The 20207-nt window shown below is 44.7% G+C and overlaps 2 protein-coding genes across 9 annotated transcripts in view; one reads left to right on the forward strand and one right to left on the reverse strand.

Moving 5' to 3' along the window:
• Window positions 1–8273, reverse strand: part of ATAD2 (ATPase family AAA domain containing 2) — a 393801-nt gene extending 385528 nt beyond the window's left edge. Inside the window, exon 1 of one of the 3 annotated variants that reach the window (XM_030218745.1) lies at window positions 8211–8273. In XM_030218745.1, coding sequence (XP_030074605.1) covers window positions 8211–8273 — 63 coding nt within the window. Of the gene's footprint in view, window positions 1–5252; window positions 5519–7457; window positions 7614–8210 lie in introns of those variants that run through there. The other 2 variants (XM_030218753.1, XM_030218736.1) reach the window with 2 other exon arrangements.
• Window positions 1–20207, forward strand: part of WDYHV1 (WDYHV motif containing 1) — a 90847-nt gene that overhangs the window by 2921 nt on the left and 67719 nt on the right. The window contains exons 1-2 of one of the 6 annotated variants that reach the window (XM_030218775.1): window positions 8321–8409; window positions 10036–10232. In XM_030218775.1, coding sequence (XP_030074635.1) covers window positions 10156–10232 — 77 coding nt within the window. In that variant the 5' untranslated portion in view covers window positions 8321–8409; window positions 10036–10155. Of the gene's footprint in view, window positions 1–8320; window positions 8410–8594; window positions 8827–8848; window positions 8989–10035; window positions 10233–20207 lie in introns of those variants that run through there. The other 5 variants (XM_030218782.1, XM_030218799.1, XM_030218805.1 and 2 more) reach the window with 5 other exon arrangements.

Consider the following 20207-nt stretch of genomic DNA (forward strand, 5'->3'; position numbering starts at 1 on the left):
TGGCTGTTACCTGATGACTCTTCTCTGTTGAGTCCGCTCTGATGAACCAGTCGTCTAGGTGAACCCGAATACCCTCTCGCCTGAGAAAAGCAGCTACCACCACCATTACCTTGGAAAAGGCTCTGGGAGCTGTGGCGAGGCCAAAAGGCAAGGCCCGAAACTGGAAATGTTTTCCCATCACCACAAACCGAAGAAACCTTTGGTGCAGGGGGCCAAATAGGAATGTGCAAGTAAGCTTCTTTCAAATCCAGAGACGTGAGAAACTCTCCTGGCTGTACCGCCGCAATGACGGAGCGCAGGGTTTCCATGTGAAAATGCCGCACTCTTAGAGACTGGTTGACTTCTTTTAAGTCGAGGACGGGCCAAAAATACCCTCCTTTTCACGGCACCACAAAGTAAATGGCGTAACGGCCGGAACCGTGTTCGGCGGGAGGTACCGGGGCCACCGCCCCTAGGTGAATCAAGCCTTGCAAGGACTCCTCTACCACCGCCCGTTTGGCAGCAGAACTGCATCGGGACTCCACAAACACGTCTCTTACCGGGGCGTTGAATTCTATTCTGTAGCCATCTCTGATCAGGTCCAAAACCCACTGATCTAAGGAAATCTTGACCCACTCCTCGAGAAAGAGGGAAAGCCGTCCTCCTATTGCAGGAATCGAGGAGAGGGCCAGCGCACCATCATTGAGAGGGTCGCCCTTGAACCGGTCGCTGCGAAACGCTTGTCTAAACGAAAGGAGTTCCTCACAAAGCGGGCACGAGAAGTGAACCCAGCAAAACGCCCTGGGAACCGCCTGACCCTTGGAGAGAGGTCTCGGCCTATGCTCAGGTAAGCGCTGGGGTTTAGCATCCCCCAGGCCTTTAACAATTTTCTCCAACTCCTTACCAAATAGGAGAAGGCCTTGGAAGGGCAACTTCACCAACCTTTGCTTAGAGGCCATGTCAGCCACCCAATGCCATAGCCATAGAAGGCGGCGAGCTGCCACAGCCATCTGTTTAGCCGAAGCGCTGACCAGATCATAAAGGGCGTCAGCCAAGAAAGACAAGGCCGACTCCATCCGCGGTGCCACCTCCGCAAGGGGCTCCGCTCCATCCCCGGGCTGTTCCACTGCCTTTTGCAACCAAGCAAGGCAGGCTCGAGCAGCATAGCAGCTGCATGCAGACACCTGTAAGGACAGGCCTGAAATTTCAAAAGGACCGTTTCAGAGCTGATTCCAGGCATCGGTCCTGCATGGCCTTCAAGGCGACTCCTCCTTCAACTGGGAGGGTAGTCCTCTGTCAGCCGTGACTAGGGAATCCACTTTAGGCACTGCTAGGCGCGCCAAATGCTCCTCACTTAGAGGGTATAATTGCCCCATTGCCCTAGCGACTTTCAAAGGCCCCTTGGGGTCAGCCCATTGATCCGAAATAAGCTCGTGGATGGAGTCATGCAAAGGAAAGGCTCGAGCAGGCTTCTTAGTACTTGCCATCCTCGGATTACCAGAGGAGGCTTCGCTACTCCCAGGATCTTCAATAGAGAGGACCTGTAAGGCATCAGAAATAAGCGCTGGCAGCTCGTAGTGGTGGAAAATCCTCACCGCGGAAGGATCATCTGGATCCTGTGGCAATCCTGCACCTTCCTCTGGCTCTTCAGACCACAAGGGCCTGCCAGACCCCTCAGAATCCTCACATCCTGACCGGGGGGGGGGGAGGGGGGGGAGAGAAGAGGGATGCACCACTCTCTGTCTTGCGGCCAGCTGTCAGGGGAAAACGCGCCTGACAGCAATCCGAGGCCGGGATCCACTGGAGGGGGAACAGGTAGCAGGGCAGCATGAGACCCCTGTGGAAGAGCTCTTTTTAACATGAATGCTTTATGCAGCAGCAACACAAACTCAGGGGAGAAGGGCTCACCCTGGCCTCCCGGTTCCAGTCCGGGGATAGAAGCTCCCCTGTTAGCCTCCACATGAGGCTCCCCTCCGGATTCAAACCCCGCCGCTTCTGCGGTGGTCACACCATGCGGCACGTCCAAAATAGCGCCCGCTGCCAGCTCCACTGATCGGGAAGAAACCTCACTCGCCATGCTCTGGCTGGCCCCAACATCTGAAGAGCATGATTTACAGGGCCCTGCTGCGGATCTGCGCTTGCCACAATGGGAACAGCGCTTCACAACCTCTGCAGCCATTGCCAAAAACGGCGGATTCGCGCCCAAAACGTCCCGATCGCAGGCCCTCCCTGGAGGAGCTATAAAACGCTCTTACCTCACTAGACCGAGTCCACAGAGCTCCGGTCACACTGCACAATCAGAAGAAAACCTCTTTTCTGGAATCGCTGCACCAAAGCGTGACGCAACTTTTTTTTTTTTTTAACGCTGTGAGGAAAGTTAGAGGTAACAGCAATAGAGGCAAATTTCCAACTCCGGAGGATCAGTAGAGTGGGAAAGGCTGGGAAAGGACTAATCAATGTGCCTGCATCCACAAAGGAGAGTGCGGGAAAAGACAGGGACAGGGCAAACCTATGTGTCTACATCCACATCGGAGGCCGGGTAAGGCAGGGAAAGGGCGAACCTATGTGCCTTCAAAGTGGAGCTGCAATAGCCCCCAACACCCCTGCTACCACTGGCCAAAGCACCGGAGCCACCCCATGCAGATTTTTTTTTTTTTTTTTTTAAGGAGCTGAATAAGCTGCGTCCACCCTGCTGGGGAGACAGAGAATACTGAAGAGGCAGATGGAGCTAGCTGGCCATCAGGCACTATGGTTTTTCAGTCCTCTCTCTCCCCCTGCTAGTTGATGGACACAACCCAATCGTAATGGATTCATCTGCTCGATGACAAGGAATTCCATATACTTAACTTCCTCATTGTAAAGAAGAATGTTTTCACCAGTGAATTAACCCGAGGTCCCACTGACAATTTGTTGCCCAATGTAACTCCCAAGATCCTAATAGAGCAGTCTAAGTTATAGGTTATTTTATCAACAAAACAATTTGTCTCCTCTAATTGATTCTGTGGGGCCCCCAAACAGAAGGAATTCTTGTTTTTCCTTGTTCAATTTGAGCAAATTAGATGACATCCAATCAGTAATAATGAAGAAACATTTATTTATTGGGATTTATTAGCCACCTTTATGAAGAGATTCAGACAACTAACATAGGTATGAATTTAAAGACTTTCTAAAATACAGCGTACCACATAGCTAAGGGACCATGAGCAGATATGATGTGAACAAGATTGCGAGGTAAAGTTGGAATAATTTGACGGTTAGTTAAACTCAAGGCAAATTCATACAAAGCAACTACAGCATTGACACCGATGCGGAGGGGCCAAGATGGCGGCACGCACTATCACGCTTGAGCTCTCTCGTGTTCAGCTACAAAAACCGATTCTTCGGTAACAATTATGCCCCATACTAAAAGAAAAGGTCTGGTCAAGGCTGGAGCCTCAGCAACCAGAACCTCTTCACCATCGCAACTGACCATAGAGAAGTTCGTGATGAGAACGCCTGGCCAAAAGCCCGGCCAAAAGCCCAGGAGCCCCGTTGTCCCAGGAGAAGACCCCTGCGACCAGGGGCTAAATGTCACGCTCTCACCCCTAGAAATCAATCCACCGCCTCCGCCCGCAGCTTTCCTATCCCAGCTGAGGTCGTCTGACTCGGAAGACGGCGAAGAAAGGCCTCAGGTAAGAGGCTCTGTTGATGGGAAGGCTTGCGGAGGTCTGGGGCCTTTGAATTCCCAGTTACTGGATAGATCTTTGTCATCTAAACTGGCGCCGGTTACTTTGGAGAGCATTTGGCAAGCTCTCCAAAATCTTGACATTAAACTGATTAACTCCACACAAGAGATTTCTACTCTGGTAACTATGGTTGATATACTTTCTAAATCTTTTGAAAAAAATTTAAACAGATTCCACTAACCAATTGACAAATAAAAGAAAAAAGTGAGGAAGTTACAAGATTAGGTGTAACGTGCAATGCTAAATAGTTCATTTATTCCTTAAACTAGCCATTAAGCCCGTTAAAACGGGCGAGGTTTCCAGCAACCCTCCTCGCCGCCGCTCCCTCCCCCCTCCGTGCCGGGCCCCCTGCACTGACCTGACAGCGCCTCTCACCTCCGTGTGAAAGCGCTGCAGGTAGCAGCAGATCACTCTGCTGCTACTTGCAGCACTTCCACACGGAGGTGAGAGGCGCTGTCAGGTCAGTGCAGGGGGCCCGGCACGGAGGGGGGGCGGGACCTGGTGCGCGCGATGTTCATTTCCAGGCGGCAGCGTCCAACAGTCCGACTCCCTTTCCCTCTCTCTGTTCCGCCCTCTGACATCACCACATCTTGACAAGGGCGGGACAGAGAGGGAAGTCTCTACTGCGCATTTGCAGGTGAGTCAGTCACTTGCCATTTATATGTTTGATGTCTATCCTGTGGTCTAAAGAGGGCACAACTGTTTTCCTTTGTTATATTATTGTTCTAACTTTAATGGAAAAAATTCCTTACCCTGTATTACCTAATTCAAGTATTGTACTTGTGAAATTTTTTACAGCATTCCACATTAATAACACTGTAGTGGTGTAATGGCATACAGATTCTTTACTGCTGCAGGACCTAGAGCAGGAAGTTCTAATGAAAAATATCCAAATTATCTGTCCATGAGCTCATGTTAATTAGCTCATTCAGAAGGACAACGATCCAAAAACACGAAGTCTACATCTAACCAATTAATTTATTGGTCTAGTCAAGAGTCCTGACCTTAACCGATGCACCCAAAATTACAAAAGCTTGAATGAAAGCAAGTCTGCAAAAAGTGGGTCAAGATTGATACTATCAAGTTATAGGCAGCATTTGGTTGCTATTCTTGCTACTAAAGGTGGTGCAACCATTTGGGGAGGGGAAGAGGGTGGCGGGAGGTGGCTTGCCAGCAGATTGACAGATGCCTCTTTCTACGTTTCCAGAGCGTAGTACTCTGGATACATCATCATGCTCCCCAACTTTTTTTTTTCAACCAGGTGGTCACATGTTTCAACTAGCAAATACACTCAGCGACAAATAGACTTAGTGTCCGACCGCCACTTAAGATACCTTCACACACACACAAGAATGACCAGTTACATTGTTCAACATGTGTGTTCTGGTGAATATTATTTAACCCTACACGCCTTAGCCCTCTTCCTCATTCTAATCAGTTACATGTTAAACCAGGGCTTGAGAATGAGAGAGAATAGAGAAAAAAAAAAAAAACTGCAAGAACAAACCCTGCCCAGACACCAGTTAAGACTGGATTTCCAGTACTCACATTCCGACACACTGGGACACTACTCCGTCCAGAAGAACAAGTCTCTCTTCTCTTCCCCGGTGTATCCAGAGATAGAAATTCGGTAGTTGTATCAAGTAGCGAAGCCGACTGAGAACCTCTACGTCCGGAAGACGCAATTATAGCGTGTGACACGCTACTCCTAAGTATTACCATCTTCTCGCTCTTAAGAGACTTCTCCTGTACTCACTTCATTAACTGCATGCACGAGACAGCTGTTTGTTAACACCAATTGCGACAGTAAAACAAACGAGATAGCACTAAAGCGGTTCCGAATTCTGGCGCCAAACTTCGCAGGGGGCGGTGCCTTCTGCCACGTATTCTTCCGCTTTTTAAACTGAGCGCCTAGTCTGTGGTTTTGGTTTGTCTTAGGATATCTATCCGCCCGAAGTATGTAATAACCGCCACTGGATTCCTGACGTTCTAACTACTTTTTTTTTTTTTTTTTGCCTTACTGCGTGCCGGCTGCTGCAGTTTTTTTTTTTTCCACCTTGCCTATTAAGTACTGATAGGACTCAAGCAAGTCTTCCCACGGATCGTGTTAGCCAATAGTAATAAAGCAAAGGGAAAATTACGTTTGTTTTTTAGGGCGGGTGAATAATTTGCTTAGTTGGTTCATATACTGGCTGCTATTGGCCCGCTTGTGAAAAAAATGCGTTTAAGAAAAGCGGTGCACGACGGCACGGGTGCAGGCAATTGTAAATTTGGAGCCGATTATAGAGCTGAAAATGGAACGGCGACATGAGTATTATGCCAGTAAAAACTTTGGGTTGAAACAATTCCAATATACCTGCAAATTATATCACAATATATTTCACCAACACAACTATGTATAAATGCAAATTTGTTTTATTCATCTGCTTTTCGTATCATATAGATCTAAATATCAACATAAATTAAAACCACACTCATTAAATCACACTAGTCATACTCATTCAGCATACATTTTGCCCATCTGTTCATCCAACTATTCACACCTATCAAATCATTAATCAACTATTTCATCTTGAATATTATATCATACCGGGTTACTCCATGCTGTGAACAATATTGAATCAGTACACTCTTACAGTTCTAAACCCCACCAAACATTAGCTAATGTAAAGTCAGTACTCTTCACGTATCTTTTTGTAGCGTTACCGCTTCTCGTTATTCATTCATGTCCATATACATTGTAAGATGTTCCTGAAGATGGTGTGGGTTCAATGATTCAATCAGGCACATATACACCAGTCCTTCAAGTTTTAGTAGAATTGCATGTATTCTTTTCTGATATGTCCACCATCCTCCTGTGTCCTTATGCGTTGTGTCTAGCATCTGTGGCACCCTGTCCCTATCCTTCCTCCAGTTGCAGCATCTGCCCTCAAAGCGTTCCGATCCAGTCCTTAAATTCAGCATTTCTCCTCACTCCCCTCCCCTCCATTCATCCATCCATGTCCAGCAACTCTCCTCCCTCCCCTGCCCTCCATCCATATCTAGCAAATCTCCTCTCTCTCCTGGTCCTTCCATCCATCCATCTAGCAAATCTCCTCTCTCCCCTGATCCCTCCATCCTTCCATATCTAGCAATTCTCCTCTCTCCTCTGCCCTCCCCTACATGTCCAGTGATTTCTCTTTCTCCCCGTCCCGTTTACTCCCTCTCTCCTCATCCTTCCATCCGTTTTCCCTCTTTATCTCCCCATCCTTCTGTTTTCCTCTTCTCTCTTTCTCTCCATATCCTTCCATTCATCTACCCCCTCTCCCGATCCTGCCATCCAACGTCTACCCCCTCTCTCCCGATCCATCCAGTATCTCTTTCTCTATCCCCTTCCTTCCATCCAGTGTCTCTCTCTCTATCCCCTTCCTTCCATCCAGTGTCTCTCTCTCTCTCTCTCTCTCTACCCTTTTCCATTCATCATGCCCCCTCTCTCTCCCCATCCTTCAATGTTTCTCCTGCTGTTAGTTTCTCTCCCTACCCTTCCTTCCAGCGTCTTCCCTCTTTCACCTCCCCCTCCCCCACTTTCTCCTCATTTTCAGCAGCTTTTCCCTTTCTCCAGGACTCCAGCCCTTCTCCATGTCCCCTCCTTCTCTCCCCATCATACCTGCCTAGTGCCTCCCAATCACCCTTCCACCAGGTATTAAATTGTTGGCCACTGCTGCTTCTCCTCTGCAGCAGCAGCGCCCCGACAAAAAAAAAAAAAATACTTACATGCCCCTAAAGCAGGAATCAGCTGGGAGACACCACGCAGCTGCAACCGCATTGGAGGAGCGTTGGGCAGGAACTGCACCGGAGAGGGGCTGGCCCGCACACGAGAACTGCAAACAGTAGCAGCTTTCCTTCAAGCATGGGCTGCCGGCACTGCAACCGCTCCTCTCCGTCCCCGGAGCAGAACAGGAAGTCGATGTCAACTTCCTGCTCCTCCAGGGGCAGAGAGAGGAGCGGCTGCAGCGCAGACAGCCCATGCTTGAAGGCTGCTACGGCCCCGCTCTTGCCGCTTTATATTTTTTGTTTTGTGGCGCGACTCGCGCCGAAGAGGAGAAGCAGAGACTTTCCCGCTTTTGGCGGGAGTCTCCCGACTTCGCAGGTCTGGGTTTGTGTTGGGTGGAGGGAAAGTGGCAACGTTTTGGGGGGGGGGGGGGGGGGCAATGCCCATGGGCGGAGAAGTTCACACAGCTGGGCTGGGGAGGCTTAGCCTCCCCAAGCCTCTTATACAGGGCGCCTATGCTTCACCCATTCTTTTTAATATGCTGTGCCTTGTCTTGCCTCCCCTCCCACAGTTCTCTCTTAATGACCTCCCCACCCACCCACCCACTTGGTCTGGCATCTCTCCCTCTCCTCCCAGACCGCCAGCAACTCTCTCTCCCTTCCCCAAGTTCCACTCTTCTCTTTTTTTAAAGTTGCATTTGTACCCCAAGCTTTCCCACTCATGGCAGGCTCAGATCTTCAAGTATTTAAATTTACCTCCGTTGCAGGTAGCGTCAGTGAAACGCTCTCTGACGTCCCACCAGCCTTCCCTTTGCTCATTCGTTCTCAGTGCCCCGCCTTCTTCTGATGTCATTTCCTTGGGGGCGGGACACTGAGGGAACGAATGAGCGAAGGGAAGGCTGGTGGGACGTCAGACAGCGCTTTCACTGACGCTGCCTGCAACGGAGGTAACTTGGTAAGCTAAATTTAAATACCACGGAATAGGGAGCGAAGGAGGCTGACCGAGGCACGCTGCGCGGGGCCCCCTTAAGCACGAGGCCCTATGCGGCCGCCTCGGTCTAAGACCGGCCCTGTTTACTATGTTACTGTGACAATGAGGATGCAGCATAAGTCTCTGCGTGCTTTATTTTGAGTGTACTAGAAGACGTCAGCGCGGGGAAGAGGAAATAAATGCTAACATATGTGGCTTCAACTTTTTGACGTAATCTCTCCTGTTTTTGTTTTTTTTTCAATCTCCAATTCTACTTCCTGATTGCCTGCAACCAGCCTAGATGAGCTCGCCCACTTTTCACCTGCAGCCAGTCAGCTCTGCCTCCTGCAGTCCTGCTCCAAATGCTAGAGGGGTGGCAGCGGAAGGAAGGAAGGATAAAAGGTGGAGCTTGCTTTCTCCCCACTCACTTGTTTTTTTGTGGTTTGGGGTCAGAGTGCTTTTTCGTAGGAGCTTGTGCTTCATCTTCCTTTTAACCTTCTGTTTCTACCTGCAATACGAATCAACAGAGTTCTCTCTGAATTTGTGGTTACTTTACTTTCTCGGGTAGGTGGGCTTGAATTTGGTCTTCCTGTTTCTTAGAGTAGTTAATTCTTTCTTGGTAGGGCTAGGAATGGGGCTGTTTGGTAGTCTGCTTCTTTGATATTTATTTTTTTAATTATGTACTTTATAAAAACTGCATTTGTATAGGTATTTATGTAGTATAATTTTTGGCCACCGGTGACTTGCGATGTTAAGAAAAGGAAAGCTGTGAAGCCGGGCAAAAGAAAGAAGTTGATTGATGTTCTGTGCTGTACGTGTAGTAGAGCTATGTGACTGCAGGTAGAGGCTGATGGTGAGAGGAGGAAAGAAACTTGGAAGCAAGCTCAAAGGAACAGGGGGAGCATATGGCTGGAGAAAGGAAGAGTAATTAGTAAAAAAACAGGTGAAATAGGCGCAAGTGGAGTCTAGAATTGATGGTTAAAAAAACGTATATCAGATATTGTTGTAAATCCTTAAGAAATAGGCAGTCTAAAATGAATAAAAACATAAAAGCAGGAGTTGGGTTGTCTGGCATTGTGGCTGTTTCCTGACTCCCAGAAATAGTATTTTTTTTCTAATTTGTATTTTCCTAAAATAAAGCTGCGGCCTAGTTATGCCACATTAAAAATATAATATGTGTAGTGTCTTTATTAAAGGACGGTAAGAATTAGTAATTGTTAGGCCCGAGGGGTCTCGGGTGCCTATGTTAAAGCAAGGCGTAGTGCCCCCGTGGGTGCACGGAGCCGAATATAACATGGCGCCATGCCTGACGGGTATGCGCGCCGAGGACAGCGAGAGCGTGCGAGGCACAGGGGGGGCAGGAGCCCGGCGCACTGAGGTACCCCACGCTGACCAATGGGAAGTGTGCGAGCAGGGTTTAAAAGCCCCCGGAGGGAACCGGACAACCTCTTCAGGTGTCCGGGCAAGCAGACTACACCCGACCCTCCCTCCCTAACATATGTGTGACTTGTAATTCTATGCTTCTTTAACCATTTTTCCATTGTAGTGATGTACATTTGCTGTGTATAATAATACATTTTGATGTTCCCATTTGATAATTTTGTATTTTAGATTTAAGCAGAACCTGGATATGCTGATATGCTCTGGCCTCTGCTGCTCCTGACACATTACTGCTAGAACACCACCAAGTTCTGCAGGTCTCCTTCTCTCCCAGTACTGGCCCAGTGACTGATGAGCCATCCTGGGACTGTCTCATGCCCTTTTGGATTACCTTCCAGGAACAGCTGTATCTACACCAGCTGCTACTGGTAAGAGTTCCTACCCCTAATCACTGAACATGAAGTTTGGTATTGCAACCTGCTTCTGGTGTGTGTTGGCTCTATTTTGATTTTGTGAAGCAGTAGTGCCAGCCATTTATAGATAACCCAGCCTATATTCAGAATTATTTAGCTGGTCACTGACAGATTAAATTGCTTGGTTCGGGTAGCTGTTAATTTTCAGTGCCACTTAACCAGGTGGGGCAAGAGGGAACCTAATGGGAGGCGGTATTAGTAGGGGCAAGGCAGATCAGGTCAGGAGGAAGTAGGGAGCAGAGAAGTGTAGAATGAGGGAGTAGAGTAGGTACGGGGGGGGGGGGGGGAGCTATTAAGCACCCTACCCCAACACAAGTCAGACTGTACATTGGGTTTAGCACCTAACATAAGGGCAACTGTTTTGGGGGTGTTCTGGGGGTGGAGTCAGCACTTGACAGCTTAGGTGCTGATAATCAGTCCTTATGCATCCAGGTTTATCGCATGAATGGACTGCATAAAAGTCTGTCCTATTTTTATATGCTACCCCACGGCTGCTTAAGTGCTGAATACTGACTTAAGCGGCTATGTATTGGCCTCAAAAATAACCGAATATTCAAAGTTGAAGCCTGGACAGGGGCCTGGTTTTGAATAACTGGAATAACTCTGTCAGCAGTGAGCAAGATACTAATCGCCGCTGGCTGAATATTGGGCTCAACTTGTTTTGGATATAGTCCTCCTGGAGAAGCCAAGTTGATGAAACACAGATCTGCGTCTTGGCTGAAGATTCTTCATTAGATTGGTTTCAATTTTCATCATATTGAAATGTTTCATTATGCAGAGACATAGCTGGAAAAAATGAGCTTTTTAAATTTAACATCAGATAAGTGCACTGCTGATTACTAATCATTATGGACTAAATTCATTAAACGGCACCCAAATTTGGCTGCTGAAAAAAATGAACACTGAGTGCTATTCTATAAACAGCACTTTGAGTTGGGTGCCATTTATAGAATTGTGCTTAGCACTGGGATCTAAGCCCAATTTTGGGTGCAAAGGTTTACACCAACTGAAACCTAGTGTAGATCCTCGCACCTAAATTAGGTGCAGATCTCCCATATTCTATAAAATTGTGTTCATCTGTAATGAATGCCCTTGACCCTCTTATGCCCCTCCCATGGCCATGCCCCCTTTTCAGTTGAGTGCTAAAAAATGTACATGCGCATCCTTATAGAATAGCGCCTAGTAAGATGCGGGTGTAAATTCAAATTGTCGCCAATTAGTGCCAATAATTGATAGTGCCCAATTGTTGGTGCTAAAATTACACACTATTTATAGAATTTGGGGGTTTTATGTATAGCATTAATTGAAGGACTAATGTGCTATGATGGAAACGGTCATTACCTCTGTGATTTTATTTATACTGGGCACCAATATTAGTTTCTGAGCACATTTCACAAATTTTTCTACATATATAAACTTGTTCATGAATTTCCCGCCTAACCTTTTAAGCAGGCGATGGCATAATATATTAAATCTCAACAGTGAAGCATTTTACTCCCATTACACAACGTTTCCACTTCTTCCACAATTTAAGGATCAGCTGCGTGAAGGGATTTGTTATTTCTTGAAACAAGACACTAGGGTCTGGCAATCACAAAAGTTGCTGTGATGTAATTTTCCCGTTTCCTGCTATTCTCTAGTGGTCCATTCTTTGTTCTCCAGCACTAGTTTTAGCTGTACTGCCTCAAAATACATCTGGAAATTTGAATGAAACTTCCCTTGTCACCATTTCCAGATACATTCACTTTCCTCTGTAACTTCCTGAGGAGTTTAACTGGGACCACATGAGGGAGATTCATAAACAAGTATATGAAATGCGATAACATCATAACTTGTCTCTGCCATCTTGCCCAGCCATGAACAATCCAGGTAAACCTACTGTTCTATATCTTAAATAGCGTTATTTTAGGGGTTCATAATTGATACCAACGAGTTGGGTCAGATCAGTGGACAAATTGATCCCGAAGTACCTAACCTAGTCCTTTGCCCACGTGAAAGGGAACTTTTTCTCGCATCCATTTTACATCTTGCCAAATACAAGTTTATGTTTACAATTTCAGGCTTAGTAGTGTTAATTTTAAACTCTGATACTTCCCTGACTGCTCGTATCTCTTGCAGGATACCAACTAATGATTTCCCTACTTTGAGAATATGAAAAGAATATCATCCAAAAAGAGGGATATCTTATAATTGTCCTACACTGTCTCTATGCTGCTATTGTCGCCATTTTTCCTCATTCTCTGGGCCAAAGGTTTCAGCATAAGGATAAATAGTAGATGAGAGAGACTGTGGCCCTCTCTTGGCCCCTTATACAACTCAAAAGGCATCTTTTATTTTCCTTAAGGTTTATCAAAGGTTCTATATGTAGTCTTTGAACCCATTGCAGAAAATTGCGTCCAAGCCTCATCTTGTCCATTACTTGAAACATAAGTTGAATGCATCCTCGGCACCTATTGATAGAAACTGGGTGGGTTGTCTGCCCGCTTTGGATGAAAGTGAGCACTTTCTGTATATTATGTATGATTTCTGTCTTGGACAAAGCCCAACTGATTAGGGTGGACTAGGGGAGGCAAAAAACTGCCTCACAATATTTTAAAGATTTTATAGTCAACTGCCAGAAGGGAAATTGGTTCATAGCATCCAGCATTAGAAGGGTCTTTCCCCACTTTTACAAATGAGTGTAACTCCTGCAATGGATAGGGAGTAAGGCATCGTTTTGTCCTCTCATCAGTATGTTAAACATTCATGGTAAAGGGTCTGCTAGCTGCTTGGTAAAGACTTTGTTAAATTTAGTGGTAAAGGTGTGCTGTTGCCTTTTAAGGCTTTTAACTCTTGCTCTCAAACTTGCCCTTTCTTAAGCTTACTTTCTAAAGCTGTTGTTTGGGACCTGAGATTCAGTTTCTGCTGCCTTTTTTTTTCTCTGTACAAGATATAAATGTACCTTTAGAATTGTCCCACAATACTCTCAATGCTGTTTCTGCTGTATCATTAAATTTAAGATATTTTTCAGTATCTTCACTACTTAGTTATTTAGCCTCTGCATCGCTGAATTTCCATAAATGGTTCCTTCACTTACCCCTATCTGTTTCAATCTCACATCAAATCAAGGCATGATCTTTTCATAAAAATCTGTCTCAATATCGTACAGTGTGACCCATGTCATCAAACTTCTCTCGCTGCAAATCATATTGATTCTTGAAGAGTTGTGTGTAATCCACCCCTTTGGGGTAGGCTTCCGCTATGCATCAGCTAATTCAGGGTCTCCAGGAAAGCCGAAAGTGATTTGCTGTTCTTAATGGGGCCTGTTGCCTTCCCTGTAGGATTATCCTTGTTTGGGCCAAGGATCATATTAAAATCTCCTACTAGGACTAGCTGCCTCTACAAAAACCCTAAAGTCCATCTGTGCCCCCCCCCCCCCCCCCCCCCGTGCCTAATAAAAAGAGCCTTGATTGGCTGGAGTAAAATTTTGTCCAATGAACAGCACAGAGAGGGTCCAAAGTACAGAGCAAAATCAAAATAACAAAAAGAAGCACCAAGAGCCTTCAAAATCAGGACACACTTTCTTTAATCATCAATTCTTCCCTTAATGACTCAACATGGGCCATGTTTCGGCGCCAATCGCCTGCATTAGGTGTTCCTTTTAAGATGGCGATTAGAAAAAGTTGTCCTGTTAGATGCCAATGAAATATACTTAGTCGTTCTGTAAGATTAGAGGAAGGACAATCCCTCTTGCTTGAATTCAAGTCATTTTTTTTAATCTTCATATGTTTGCATTTATGTTTAAAGTTGTTTATTAAAGTTTACAATAGGGAGGAACTTGCGTTGGCTTTCTCCCTAGAGGCCCAGCAAAAAGTGCCACTCTCCCACCATCACAGGCACATAAAAGATACTATGCCAGAACCGGATTATAAAACCCTATCTCAGCAGTGGACAACAGACTTGGGGACAGATGTTGCGCCAACGTTGGTGCGGTCTCACGTACTATCACTCAGACGAGTGACATACCAGTCCACACACTGGGAATTACAGTATAAATTTATCGACTGCATATACCCCCTAGAAGAGCGTTTTATATGGGTCTGTCGTCTTGGGGGGAGTGCCCGAAGTGTGGAGCAGAGGGTGCCACCTTAGGACACATGTTTTGGACATGCAAAAGCATAGAAGGAATCTGGAAGGCCATCATAAAATATGTCAACCTGGCACCAGCGTTGGAGTTATGGTCCGGCTCTACTGTTTGGCCAACCCCAGCTGCGTCAGCCTTTTGCGAGGGGCTTTACGGCTTTCGTCGCCAGAGCCGTGATAGTTGGCAAGCAGATTATCCTAACGGAGTGGCTGTCACCTAACGCTCCCACCCTCCAACAGCGGCGGTCAAAAATGTTGTTCATGATGCGGATAGAGAGGGTGGGGATTGTTGACTTTGAATCGCAGGCGGGGGGAAAATTTCAGCAACTGTGGGCACCTCTTTGGAATACGTTAACTCCATCAGCATGAAGTCATTTATTGTATTTATGAATAATGTGATGTTAGTAAAAAAAAAAGGGGGGGGGGGAATGGGGGAAGAAATGTTTAAAAAAAAAAAAATTCCTTTTTGTAACGAGAACAGTTTTGTTATTGTTGCTTTGTTTGAATAAACATGATTTAAGCATAAAGTTTACAATATACACAAAAGAAAATAGCTAATAATAATAAAACCTGTGACACAGTATCCAGTACAATTCAAGATAATACATCGCAAAGGGCCTTGTGTCTGATAGCCCCCTGCCTATATACCCTTCCTCTGTGAAAACCATCGTTACTTGCACTCTGTGCATCTGAATTTATTTATTTATTTGTTACATTTGTATCCCACATTTTCCCACCTATTTATTTGTTACTTTTATCACTTTAACCTATGTTTAGAAACATTTGCATATTTAATTAGTTTTACTTCCTATATTGCACAATTTTGTTCCACAATTCTTTTTGTATCACTTTATAATGTTTAATCATAGATCATTTACTTGTCACTTTATATATTTTATGTACGTTTTAAAGTTTTTATCATAACTTTTAATTTGTTATTGAACAACACATTTAGTTATGTTTGTATTTCATTACATATTTTTTCTTTTTACTTTTATCTAGATCCCTTTGACCCCTGAGGCAGGCCTTTGGTGCCGAAACACGGCCTTGTCTGGTTGTTTTTATGCTTGTTAGAATTCAAGACTTTTTGACATCCTCCTCAAGTCCCCCTCACTTTGTTGCTCATGCTTGCCTGAGGGACTTTTCCTCCTCTTTGTTCTGCTGATTTCAATTACCCCACTATTGACTAGATAAATGCTACCTCAGGGAGTGCGAGGGAGATAAAATTCTTAGATGTACCAAGGTCGGAATCAGAGAAAAAGGACGGACACCAAACAAGAATACCAACAGTCGACCTAGATCTGTAGTCCATGCATTTTGCACAGAAGTGTATGCATTTGGGAGTTGGCACTTAGTTAACTGCTTATAAAACCCTGCCATGTCGCCCTCGAGAAACTCCCTCAACTGTGAGCCAAACTGAAAGGTCAAACTATTGATTGGCAGGATATGGAAAAAATGAGCAAACTGGTCCAATGGTGTAACAGAGAACCACTGGTGGAACTTTCCATAGGGTCACTTGTTAATAAAGGACTCCTATTGTCTCAGACTTGAAGGCCCAGTTTTGCTTTTTTTGTTTGTATACTTTCTGTTTGTGCTGTATTACCCTTGTATCACCCTATCTGTTTGCCTGGGAACTCTCCATAGAACATAACAGAACCATCAGTATGCATTAAATGCTCCAGGTAGATGATACTTTTAGCCCTCCATCGCTGAAACACCATTATGCATATTTTCAAAGCACTTAGCCTTCCAAAGTACCATAGGTTTCTATGGAACTTTGGAAAGCTAAGTGCTTTGAAAATGAGCCCCCATGTTATCTAAGCCAGGTTGGAAGGCAGCATTATCCAGCAGAGGCTATTATTGGGATCCTGATTCCATTGAGGGTGTAACTCTCTTTCCATAGATGCTAATGAGGTTGCAAAAGCAGACTGTTCTGAAGCCGAGGTGGAAGGTCAGACGATCAAGTATGTAGGCTAGTGATAGGATGCCAGGGAAGGAAATAAACTAGCTCAAAGGAAATATCCATGTATTGGGAAGACTCTAAAATCTAATCTCATAAGTATTGCCATACTGGGACAGACCAAAGGTCCATCAAGCCCAGCATCCTGTTTCCAACAGTGGCCAATCCTGGTCACAAGTACCTGGCAAGATCCCAAAACAGTACAATACATTTTATGCTGCTTATCCTAGAAATAAGTAGCGGAATTTTCCCAAGCCCATTTTAATAATGGTCTATAGACTTTTCCTTTAGGAAACTATCCAAACCTTTTTTTATACCCCACTAAGCTAACTGATATTACTACATTCTCTGGCAACGAATTCCAGAGTTTAATTACACATTGAGTGAAAACTAATTTTCTGCAGTTCATTTTAAATTTACTACTTTGTAGCTTCATTGCATGCCCCCTTGTTCTAGTATTTTTGGAAAGAGTAAACAAGCGATTCACGTCTACCTGGTCCACTCCACTCATTTATTTTATAGATCTCTATTGTATCTCCCCTCAGCTGTTTCTTTTTCTCCAAGCTGAAGAGCCCTAGCCGCTTTAGCCTTTCCTCATAGGGAAGTAATCCCATCCCCTTTATCATTTTCGTCGCCCTTCTTTATACCTCTTCTAATTCCACTACATCTTTTATGAGATGCGGTGACCAGAATTACACACAATAATTGAGGTGTGGTTGCACCATGGAGCGATACAAAGGCATTATAATGTCCTAATTGTTGTTTTCCATTCCTTTCCTAATAGTATCTTATCATTTGCTTTCTTAGCCGCCGCCACACACTCAGCAGAGGGTTTCAACGTACCATCAACGATGATGCCTAGATCCCTTTACCGGTCAGTGACTCCTAATGTGGAACCTTGCATTACATAACTATAATTTGGGTTCCTCTTTCTCACATGCATCACTTTGCACTTGCTCACATTAAATGTCATCTGCTATTTAGATGCCCAGTCTCCCATTCTTGTAAGGTCCTCTTGTAACTTTTCACAATCCTCTTGCAATTTAACAACTTTGAATAACTTGTGTCATCAGCAAATTTAAGTGCCTCATTAGTTACTCCCATATCTAGATCATTTATAAATATGTTAAAAAGCAGTGGTCCCATCACAGAGCCCAACTAGCTACCCTTTTCTATTGAGAATACTGACCATTTAACCCTACTCTCTGTCTTCTATCTTTTAACCAGTTTTTAATCCACAATAGGACACTACCTCCTATCCCATGACTTTCCAATTTCCTCTGGAGTCTTTCATGAGGTACTTTGTCAAACACCTTTTGAAAATCCAGATACACAATATCGACTCACCTTTATCCACGTTTGTTTACCCCTTCAAAGAAATGTAATAGATCGGTGAGGCAAGATTTCCCTTCACTAAACCCATGCTGTCTTTGTCTCATTAATCCATGTTTTTGAATATGTTCAATAATTTTGTTCTTTATAATAGTTTCTACTATTTTGCCCAGCAGCGACATCGGGCTCACTGTTCTATAACTTCCTGGATCCCCTCTGGAACCTTTTTTAAAAATCGGCGTTACATTGGCCACCCTCCAATATTTTAAAGATAAATTACATAACAATAGTTCCACCACTTAATTTTTCAATTCTGTCAGTACTCAGGGATGAATACCATCTGGTCCAGGAGATTTGCTACTCTTCAATTTGTCAAATTGTGCCATTATATCTTCCTTGTTTATAGAGATTTAATTCAGTTTCTCTGACTCGTCAGCTTTGAATACCATTTCCAAAGTCTCGCTTTGCCTTCCTTATCAGTGCTTTGCATTTGAGTTGCCATTCGTTATGCTGTTTCTTATTATTTTCTGTCACTTCCATTTTTTGAAGGATTTTCTTTTAGCTGTAATAGCTTCCTTCACCTCAGTTTGGTCTTCCTTCCTCCTTTTTTAATACACGGAATATATTTGGCCTGGGCTTCCAGGATGTTATGTTTGAACAGCATCCACGCCTGATGTAAATCTTTGACCTTCACAGCTGCTTCTGTAAGTTTTTTATTTTTTTATTTACGGTTCTTCGCATTTTATCGTAGTCTCCTTTTTGAAAGTTAAAAGTTAATGTATTGGATTTGCTGTGTGTACTTACTCCAAAGCTGATATCAAATCTGATCATATTACGATCACTATTATCAAGCTGCCCCAGCACCATTTCCTCCTGCAAATGACTGAGCAAACACGCTTGGTTGTAAAGTTTGATATCTGGAATACCTAGTCCTCCCCAACTCTGATTGCTAATCATATACTACCCACCACATCTTTTCCTACCTGACCAAAGAACCACGCTTAGCATCTTCTGTAAAGCCTTGATATTGTGGTGGAGTAAATCCAATGGCAAGGTTTGCAGAACAAACAACAAGCGGGGGGAAGATAATCATACGATATAACTGTATTCTGCCCATTAACGAGAGAGGCAAATGAGCCCAAAGGATCTGAAAGAACTTATTGACATTCAGTTAATACCTCTGATTAGGGTCTATAGCCAAGCGGATTCACAAATAGCAAAAAGGGCCATTAAAAAAATAAAAATTACTGTGTGAGCACTTGTTGGCACCTATTTTGTAGGCAGTAAGGGCTTATGTGGTAATCCTGTGCTAATCAGTACATAGTAATTTAGCTGCACTGATTAGTGCAGGGATGCCCACTCTGATCCCTGACATACCCCCTCCAAAAAAAACTAAATTATTGGTGCCCAGATTAGTACATGCCAATTTGGAACATACTGCAGCTCCTCAGAGTTCCCACTAGTAGAGGATTGTCCTGATTAGTAATTACCAACTTTTGGTGACTTTCATGCATGTACTTCATATCCAGTTTTTGTTGAAAGTGCCTTCACTGTCTTTTTTTATTTTTTTTTATTTGCATGAAGTCTTTATTGAACAGGACAACAATACAGTATTGCCTCATACATTTCAAACAAAGTAAATTATCAATATGTTTAAACATACAAATGTAACATTCCTTTTGCATTCCAATACGTCATCCTATATCATCGTCTTTAAACCTCTATAAACTTCAATGTTTTAAGATACATTTTCCACAATTTTACTGATCATTAAGGCCTCTGTGCCTTCACTGTCTTAAATGCAATTACCGGGTAATTAGTTACTATGAATCAATGCTGTGGAGCAAAACTATTCACAATACTGTGAACTAGTGAAGCCATGGCTCGTCTAGCTCTGATACCTGGTAGTTGAGCAGCCCTCTAATCTCCTCCTTTTCTAGCTCCTATATAGTTTAAATGACTTGAAAAAGAGTCTTGGAGGACCTCGAAGCCCTGCAGGCAGCTGATCAAAAGCAAACGGCGCTAGAGGCCATTGCTGCCCGACTTAAGCCCACGTTTGCTCAAGTCCGAGGATCAGAGTCGGCGAGTGTGTGTAACAACACGCTCGCCGGCTTTGAACACTAATAGCATGCAAATGCATGCTAAACAGGGACATTGGTATCTTTCCCCCCCCCCCCCCCCCCCCCAATGTTTAGCAGGCACCGTGCCAGACTAACACATTGCTACCGATGTAAACCCTATACCAGCTTGCAGCTAGTGTTAGGGTTTATTACAGCATTGGGGAGGAATAGGGAGCCCTGTCCAGCATGTATCTGCATGCTAGCAAGCCCCCCCTCCCAACAGATGACCCGAACCTGACCCCCTCCCATCCGAAGCTGGTGACACGGGGGCTGGAGGTATGGATATCCAATGCCCCCTGATGCAAGGGCATGGGGGTTGGAGATCTGGTGAATCTCCAGCCCCCCCCCCCCCCCCCAATCTGGTGGTCTAGCGGCTCCTTCTCCCCTGTACCTTCG

Source organism: Microcaecilia unicolor, chromosome 1 (genome assembly GCF_901765095.1).
Source record: "Microcaecilia unicolor chromosome 1, aMicUni1.1, whole genome shotgun sequence".
Taxonomy (NCBI): domain Eukaryota; kingdom Metazoa; phylum Chordata; class Amphibia; order Gymnophiona; family Siphonopidae; genus Microcaecilia; species Microcaecilia unicolor.